General features: G+C 50.3%; 1 protein-coding gene across 1 annotated transcript; it reads left to right on the top strand.

Annotated features, from left to right (window-relative positions):
• Positions 1-150: 150 nt before the first annotated feature.
• Dusp18 (dual specificity phosphatase 18) lies at positions 151-7345 on the top strand. Its single transcript, XM_010603803.2, has 3 exons — positions 151-680; positions 3154-3293; positions 4262-7345. The coding sequence occupies exon 3, from the start codon at positions 4332-4334 to the stop codon at positions 4896-4898; it is 567 nt and encodes a 188-aa protein (XP_010602105.1). The 5' UTR covers positions 151-680; positions 3154-3293; positions 4262-4331; the 3' UTR covers positions 4899-7345.
• The last annotated feature ends 1872 nt before the right edge of the window (positions 7346-9217 follow it).

Raw genomic sequence — 9217 nt, 5'->3', positions numbered from 1 at the left:
TGCCGGCGCTCGAGCTTGTCGCGCCGAAAGTCCGAGCCGCGGGTGGCAGCGGAACCCGTGGTCGCCTTGGCTGGCACCTCATGATCGGTGGACGAATCTAGGTCCCATTTCACCGAGGTCGGGTCTTCCGCGCTGCAGGAGAGGTTGGGAGGCGGAGCCAGGCTGGGACGCATGGTAAGTGGGTGGCGCCGAGGGACTCTCGCCGGTGACCTCGCACCGCGCCGTGCCCGTTTCTCGGGAGACACGTAAGGGGCGGGGCCTGGAGAAAGGGCGTGTGCGCGGAGGGCCCGAGGCGGTGGACGTAGCCGTTTTGTCCCTCAGCGGCCACCTTGGTTTGACTGGGCGCGTCGTCGCCATGGAGATGGGACGGGCGGACTGGAATAATCCATAGAGCGCTAAACTGACCCTTTTTCGTCAAAGCCAGCAGTGGCACTGGCGTGATCGTGGGGTGGGTACCCTTGTGACCCTCGCGTTGCTGCGCCGGGGCTCAGAGGCTGCGATTTCTCTAGAGATCCAGTGCAGCTTATTTCTCTCCGGGAAGAGAAACCACTGCGATGGAAACCAAAGCTCTGTGCCGGTGGAGATTATGGCCCAAGCATCCTGACTGATCGCTCTCCCCAAAGACCTTCGCCGCGCTGCTGCTACCTCAGTGAACCCCTCTATCCTGCTGCGGGAGAAAGGTAGGGTGGGGTCTTGACACCGACTGGAGAAGAAACCATTTCAGCGTCAACTGTCTCGGGAAACCTACCCGACTCACCCCTGGGAGTGGCGCCCCTAGACCTCTGGATGTTGTTGCTTTTGTAACCCAGAGTTTAACCGGCTAACCTCAGGGCTTGCTGACTTTTCCCCACATCACGGTTATTAGAGACCAGAAAGAGCAGCTTTCGGACCTTCCTGTGTTACCTTGAACAGGTCTTCCTGTCCGGGCCCCACTTTCCACCCATGGCTCTGGCAGTGTTAACTTTAGACTCCGCTCTCACTCGGTTGCTTTGAAAGTCAGATCAGAGGAGTAACGTCAAAGTCTTCAAAGTCAAAGGGTAAAACTGAGTTGTTGCAGAGTTGCTGTTTCTCCACCTTTGTCCCTCTTGTGGAACTTTTCTCTCACTTTGTGTCATTTCTTACGGCAAACTTTGGTACTCCATAGCCTCTAGCCTAGAAGAATCCCTTTACCCTTCACACCAACATCGCCCTGCATTTTAACTTCCCAAACACCAACAGGAATTGTTACCCTTTTTAGGGGGCTTACTCTGTTTTTTTGAGACAGGCTCTCACTATGTACTTGAAACTGACCTGGAACTCACTGTGTAGCCCAGACTGGTCTCGAACTCACAGCGATCCTCTTGCCTCAGCCTCCCGAGTGCTGGGATTACAGGCGTGCTGGGATTACAGGTGTGCTGGGATTACAGGCGTGCTGGGATTACAGGCGTGCTGGGATTACAGGCGTGCTGGGATTACAGGCGTGCTGGGATTACAGGCGTGCTGGGATTACAGGCGTGCTGGGATTAGAGGTGTGCACCACCACACCCAGCTATTAGGAGGCTTACTTTGTGCTAGGCCCTACATTCAACACATTAGCTGATTATCTCGGTTAGTCATTACATCTTGTGTGGGGCGTGTGTGTGTGTGTGTTACTGGGGACTGCACCCAGGGCCTTCACACTGAGCTTTACCCTCAGTCCTTTTTTTTTTTTTTTTAATTTATTTTTTATTTTGGGACATAGTTTTTCTAAGTTGGCCAGACTGGGCTCAAAATTTTGATCCTCCTGCCTCAGCCTCCCAGAATGCTAGTATTACAGGTGTCCACAACCATATGTGGATTCACAAAATCCTTTTAAGGTAGGCACTGTTACCTCTATTATTGTCAGAGAACAAAATAACAATTTAAAATCTTACTTGGCTTTATTATCCATTCTAAATCTGGCAACACTTCATGCTATAAAATACAAGTGACCTAATGAGCCCAGCAGAAAGTTTATGATTTTTATGAACAGAAAAGGGCTGAAAACTGAAACAAAAGCAAATTGGTCATTTCAAAGTTATTTTCCTTGGAAGGTGAAGACTGAACAATAAAAAAATAACTTATTTGGTTAACATCAAGTTATGTTATCTGTACTGTGAAGATTAAAAAGATTTTAAAAAGGGCTGGTGATTTAGCTCAGTGGTGGGGCTGCTTTCCTCAAAAGCACAGGGTCCCGAGTTCAATCCCCGGTACAAAAAAATTTAGGTTTCCTGTTCTGTGAAGATTAGGTTACCTGTATTGTGAAGATTAAGACAGGCAAGTTCATTATGCCAATTGAAATTGGCCTGTTTGGGAAATTTGTTTGTTATTGCTTTAATCTGGATTACTTGAAGGTCAAACAGCTTAGTTTCTGGTTAGTAATTTGGAACTCTAGTTTGAGAGAATCTGTTTTGATTCTGTCTGATCTGTTTTGGTTTAGTGCAAGTAAACAGTGACCTTGGGCTGGGCCTAATGTGTGTGAGGCCCTGAGTTCCATCTCCAGCATTGAAAGGGGAAGGTTAAACATGGGGAAGGGGTGTGCTCCGAGGAGGTTTTCATTGAGGAAATGACTCCGTGTAAGATCCAAAGACTCCTCAGACTTCAACAGTCCTTTGCTGAGTGGAACAGATCAGTATCCAATAAGCTTAGGAAAGGGTGTTCTTGGGCTTAGAACATAGCAGAGACAAAGGCTGCAGCCACAGCGGACAAAAAAACCATAAGAAGCTGTCTGGCTCAGGATAGCGGAGGCCCTTCAGAAAATGGAGAAAATCTTGCTGGATGTGCACACCGAATCCCAGCACTCTGGAGTCTGAGGCAGAGGATCGCCACAAATTCCAGGGCAGCCTGGGGCTACTTGGCGAGTTCAAGGCCAGCCTGAACTACAATAGTGACCCTGTCTCAAAAATTAAAAAAAGAAAAGAAGAGGGAGAAGACTAATAGGAGGCCAGAAAGATGGGTGGTAGCTAGGCCACTGATAATCTTTTTTTTTTAAGACGAAGTTTTACTATGCAGTTCAGACGAGCCTCAGACTCACAGCAATCCTCCTGCCTCAGCCTCCCAAATGCTGTGATTACAGGCATGCACCACCATGCCCAGCCTTTCTCTTTTCTTATTTTTTGTTTTGTTTTGTTTCGTTTCGTTTCGTTTTGTTTTTAGGCCACAGATCGTCTTGACAGCCAAACTAAGAAGCTCAATTTTGTCTTGACTGAGGGCAGCCGCTGATACATATTGAGCAGAGGAACAAAGCTTTGGCTTCTCATTTGGGCCTGACGAAGGCAGCCACCTGTCCTGGAGAGGTGAGATTTAAATCCAAATGCCCCTCAGTGTGGTGTGGGAAAGAGTCCAGTTTTTGAAGCTTTGCGCAAGGCTAGGAAAGTTGGGGGTAGGTGCTGGGATTTCCTAGAAGACAAGAGTCTGTCTCTCCCAGGGGTGTGTGCCACAGCCCTGCTGCCAGAAGCAGCTTGGTGCTGGTGTCGAGAGGCTTCCTGAGGCCTCGCTGCCTTTCTGCACTTTCCACTCGCTCCGGGGGTTGCCATGGTGCCCACTATGCCAGCCTCCAGGAAGCTTCTAGCCACTCCCTTCCTGGGGCCTCTTTAGAGCCAAGCTGCAGAAACGTGTTTAACAATGTAGAACTGTGGTATTTGACCTCAGTTTTGCATGGGCTCATCCTGTCTCTTCAAAGAGATCATTCTTGGGGAACGAAGCGGCAGGACCCTCCCTGCTTCTTATCCTGCCCTCCTCCAGTGACTCCCAGCACCGTAGGCTGTGGTCTGTGTCCCTGGTTCCGAGTCTCGTGATTCGGGCATATAGTCAGAAGACCATGGAGACTGTGAAAGTGGTTTCTACTTAGGAGAGCTGAGGAAAAGGGGAGAGTTTTGAAAAGAGGAAAAAAGAGGGTTACTGCTGTGAGCCTAAATGGAGACTCAGACTGGGTCAGAGTGAAACTGACCTAGCCAGCTGGTTATTGGGAGAATGGGCTTGGTTCCAGCACGGCCTTGAGTTCCAGGCTCAGAGACTTGCCCTTTGAGCACAAAGGAAAGTGCATATCGACCTCCCGAGACTCACGCTCCTCACCAGAGAATCGGATTCTGTGGCTCTGGGGAAGACCCTGTGGGTAGCTGTAGGAATGAGTTTCCCGAGTGATCCTGCGGTGGTAGTCAGGGCCGCCTTGGAGAATCCTGTAGGCCCATCGTTGTTTCCCAGAAGTCTGCTGGGCATGGCCTGCCAGCCCTCTATCTTCTAAACATCCTCTCCTTCCATGCAGCTTTCCAGGGACCCAGCCTAGGAAAGAGGAACAGGCCTCAGGTAGCCCCACCTGCTGAGCCACTGCCCTGATGACGTCACTCACGCGTGCCTGCCCCGCCCCGTCCCGGCAGCTGTCGGTCAGCGGCCTCTGCCAGGTCACCAGAAGCCTGTATATCAGCAGCGGGGCAGCTGCCAGCAATAAGCTCCTGCTGTCCAGCAACCAGATCACCACAGTCATCAATGTCTCGGTGGAGGTAGTGAACGCCTTCTATGAGAACATCCAGTACTTGCGAGTACCTGTGGCTGACACACCTAGCTCTTGTCTCTATGACTTCTTTGACCCCATTGCCGACCACATCCACTCGGTGGAGATGGAAGAGGGCCGCACACTGCTGCACTGTGCTGCAGGCGTGAGCCGCTCAGCTGCCCTGTGTCTTGCCTACCTCATGAAGTACCACGCTGTGTCCCTGCTGGAGGCCCACACTTGGGCCAAGTCCTGCCGGCCCATCATCCGACCCAACACTGGCTTTTGGGAGCAGCTCGTCCGCTATGAGTTCCGGCTATTTGGCAAGAATACCGTGCACATGGTCCCTTCCTCGGTGGGGGTGATCCCGGACATCTATGAGAAGGAGGTTCGCTCGATGATTCCTCTGTGAGCCACCCTGCCAACCCCCCTCACTGGGGTCAGCAGTACAGATCTGTTCTTGGTCCTTTTCCGAGATCTGAACGTGAACACTATGCTTTCGCTGATGCAAGAACAGACTAGATGGTGCCTTTCATAAGGGCAAGAAAAAGGAAAGATTGCTACAGCTTTTAACCTTGTAATCCAAATCTTTGAAGACCACACTCACGAATTGTCAGTGAAGATACGTTTTCTACCCTGTGAGGGGTGAACAGTGACTACTGACCGGAGGTGGGGTGAAACGAGTGGTACCTTGGAGGAAGAGACCAGAGCCCAGCGCACAGAGCAGCCCTGGGATCCCGCAGCTCACCCCAGACTGACAGCCCACAAAGGGCTGCCGCATTCCCACCTCGCTCCTTCAGAGCCTTAGCCTCATGGCACTTTACCCTGAGCTTCTCAGAGTAGGTGCCAATCTACAGGATAAATGGCTTCCAGCCGTCCCCTGGAGCCCTGGGGGCCTTGGGTGACTTCACACCCACCTTTAGCACATTGGGCCCACTCTACTTTTCTGGATGGGACATAGTAGTCAACGAAATTATTCCACTGAATAAAATTCAGAAGACACATTGTTTTCTGAGTGATGTTGTATGGGACAAGCCCACGGCAGTCCTCTGCCAGCCTTGGAGGAAAGGTGTTGATTTCCCTCTTCAGGGCTCTTGGGGAACGCAGGCCTGACATCAGGCCTCGAAGGGTCCTCTCACAGGCCTTGGCTGGAAAGGTTGGAGCTGCAGACTGTGACCTAGCTCTGTCACCTCCTCTCCTTGTGAATTGGTGCTGCTGGGAATCTAAATGTCCACCTCTGAGACAGAACAATTCCATAGCACCATGCCTAGTGCATGGTGTGCGCTTAGTGTAAAGGGCGTGTTTATCCTGAGTGGTTTTCTGTTTGGCCTTGTTGCTCCCAGCTGAACACAGTTATCCTCGTGAAGATGAATCTCCTATCTGTGCACAACTCCTTATTGTTTACAAAGTATTCTTCCAGACAGCCACCCTTTGCGAGGAAAAAAATGGTTTCAGCCGTACCTCAGAAGAGGCCTAGAACCAGGGATTTAGCTCAGTGTGCCCTGCTTGGCTGCCTTGCAAGCGCAAGGACCCAAGTTCTATCCCCAGAACCGAAAATAAATAAAAATAAATAAAAATAAATAAATACATTTCCCACTGTGTCCAATCCAGAGTGACCTAGGGGTTCTGAGGCAAGGAAGGGCCTGATTCCTGTTCTCCCCCAAAAGCCTTTGTTCAAAATTGCTGGCCTTTAGAGCCGGTAGCCCACTGACTGACCCCCAGGGCCCACGGGGTACCCGTGAAAGGGACAAGTGAGTGGATGGCACCCCGAGGCCCTGGAGCCCAGGCCTGCTTCAGCCCCCTCGTGCCATCGTCTGGCTTAGGACGAGCTGTTCGCACCCAGAGCTCTCGAGGTGACACACGAGACCAACACGCACAAGGGCTTTGCTTGATTTGACACTGAGCTGTGTGTAGAGGTCAGGTGCCCCTTCTTCAAACCTTCTCTTCAATCTGTCTGCTTCTGCACTGTGCGACTCTCCAGGAATGAGACACCACACTTCCATCAGGTTCAACGCTGCTCGTTACAGCTACGTTGGGTGGCGCTTCTCAGAAACCCTGGTACTCTTCCATTTTCCACCATGGATCGTGTCGCGTCGCTGGAACCTCCCCCCCGCCTTCCTCTTCCTCAGTGAAAGGCTGCTCCACAAGCGCCTTTTCCTGCTTGCTCTGGAGTTCAGCAAATTCTTCCGTTGCCAGCTCCCCGCCTTGGTCCTCAGCAGACTCTTCCCTAGCTGCTCCACTGATGTCCAGACCCATACTCTCGCCCGTGAACACGATCTCCTCCACTACCTGTATGTCAGACCCTTCCATGTCGTGTCCAGTGACGCATTCTGGCCACAGCTTCCCATAGGCCGTTTAAGACCTGGCACGTGACATCTTCCCGGGCTTTGTCAGTAGGGTAGACGCACTGGAAAACACGGAAATGTTTCTTCCAGAATTCTTTCAAGAGTCAAGGACGTCTCTTCAGTGACATCAAAATATCTGGTGAAGAGCACCTTTGTGGGCAGCTTTTTTCACTTGCTGGTCAAAGGGCTGCAGAAAATGTATGGGGGTTTGACCTTTATGAAGTCTACCCAGCATGTATCATCCATCAGGGCTGAAGGGTGTGTGTGCTAGGGTCTAGCAGAAGAAGGCACTTTTTTTTGAGACAAGGCCTCCATATGTAGTTCCGGCTGGCCTTGCACTCTCTCAAAGCTCAAAGTTGCAGCAGTCGTCCTGCCTCAGCCTCTCGAGTGCTGGTATTACAGGTTAGCACCACCACACCCGGCAGATCAAGACACCTTTGCAGACAGTTGATTGTCAGAAAGATACTTCTTTTGTTTGTTTGTTTTTTGAGACAGGGTCTCACTATGTAGTTGAGACTGACCTGGAACTCACTGCCCAGGATGGTCTCGAACTCACAGCGATCCTCCTGCCTCAGCCTCCCAAGTGCTGGGATTACAGGCGTGCGCCACCACACCCGGCAGAAAGATATTTCTTAACAGGTGCAAATTCCTCATGTAGCCATTCCACGAACAATTGCCTCGTAACCCAAGCGCCCACACTGATTCTCCACGTGACAGGAAGTCCGGCCTTGTTCACGTTCTTTGCCTTAAATGCACCAGGGGTCTGGGATGGTGCACCGGTACTGACTTAATCTTCAAATCAGCTCGTGCTGTCCCACACAGCGAAACGGTCAGTCTGTCCCTTCACGGGCCTGTGCCCCAGCAGTACCTTTTCCTCCTGCTTGATACAGATTCTGCTCAGGCATCTTCCCGAAGGGCCCTGTTTCATTACAGCTGATCACTTGCTGAGCGATGTGGCCTTCAGTCTTCATGAATTTTGGAAGAATTCTTTCCTGTAGGCTTCTGCAGCTGCCATGTCAGAACTGGAAGCCTCACCGTGACTTTTTCACACTGGAGATCCCACTTCTCTTGGGGAATTTACAAACCACCCTCTGCTGGCTTTACGTTCATCACTTGTTCCTCTTGGAGTAAATCCCTGTACAATTTCCTGGCTTTTTTACAGATCATAGCTTTACCAAAACTATCACCCGCCAGTTTATTTCTCATTCAACCACGTTGACAAAAGTTTTCCCACCTCTTCCAGCACTTGTGTCCTCTGCTTGCCTACTACCATGAACCCTTTTGCCACATCCCCTCCTTTGATGGCACCTTTATTCTTCAAAATAGTCGAGATAGTTGACTTCACCCTCCTGTCCTCCAAGACCAGATCAGCCACATGAATACCATGCTCATGCGTTTTTACAAGTCCCTTCTTCAGTTCAATGGCTCTTTTCTTCCACACTTCTTCTGCCATTCTTGCTTTATCGCCACCTTCATCAATTGCTTCATACACCCTCATCACCTTCACCACCCCCCCTTCCATTCTGGTTACTTTCATCACCACCCTGGCCATTCGAGTCTCCTTTGTTATCTGTCTGCCCTTTCTTTGTACCACCAAGCTCTCTCTGCACTGTCTTTGGAGCTCCATATGCTATAAAGAACACACACAAAAGCTCCACAGCAGGAGTACACAGGTCTGCAACCACGGGCTTGACTAGAGGAAGCCACAACCCTGTGTCCGAGCAGAGAAGTCGGCTTTGTTCATGTTTGCATGGGAAAGATGGCTGTGGTTGTGTTTGTTACCCGCTGTGCAGTTTGCAAACAGAAGCAAAATTGCGTCGAATGCTTGTGTGCGTGAGCCAAATGGTTCACAAACGGAAGCAAACGTGAACCAAGGTGTTACCGTATAGGCATGTGCCATTCTGCCCAGCTTCTTGTCTTTATTTTTATTTATTTATGGTCTTTTTAAGACAATGTCTCACTATGTAGACAGGCTGGCCTCCTTCTCACTGTGAACCTCCTGTCTCAGTCTCCCAAGTGTTGGAATTACAGGTGTGCGCCACTACATTGAGCTTGTCTTTTTAATTTTTAATATTGAGACAGGGTCTAGCTAAATTACTCAGTTGCCCAGACTGGCCTGGAACATCCTCCTGCCTCAGCCTGCCACTGTGCTGGGATTAGAGGTGTACACTACCATACCTGACCCCGTTGTTTTTTTTTTTAATGTGATTATGGGAAAGGAAAACAACTATGGTCCATCTATAATATTCCTATCCTCACACAGTAACCAAGTCAATATTTTAGAATTGTGGTGTATTTCCTTCAAAGCACTTTTCTCATAGCTAAAAAAAATAAGATTTTGAGTGGTGCTGCCACCTGCCTCACAAGTGCAGTGTTGAGTTCAATC

Source organism: Fukomys damarensis, unplaced genomic scaffold, assembly GCF_012274545.1.
Source record: "Fukomys damarensis isolate Sample0158 unplaced genomic scaffold, DMR_v1.0_HiC HiC_scaffold_12, whole genome shotgun sequence".
Classification (NCBI taxonomy): Eukaryota; Metazoa; Chordata; class Mammalia; order Rodentia; family Bathyergidae; genus Fukomys; species Fukomys damarensis.
This window is presented reverse-complemented; position numbering and strand designations above follow the sequence as displayed.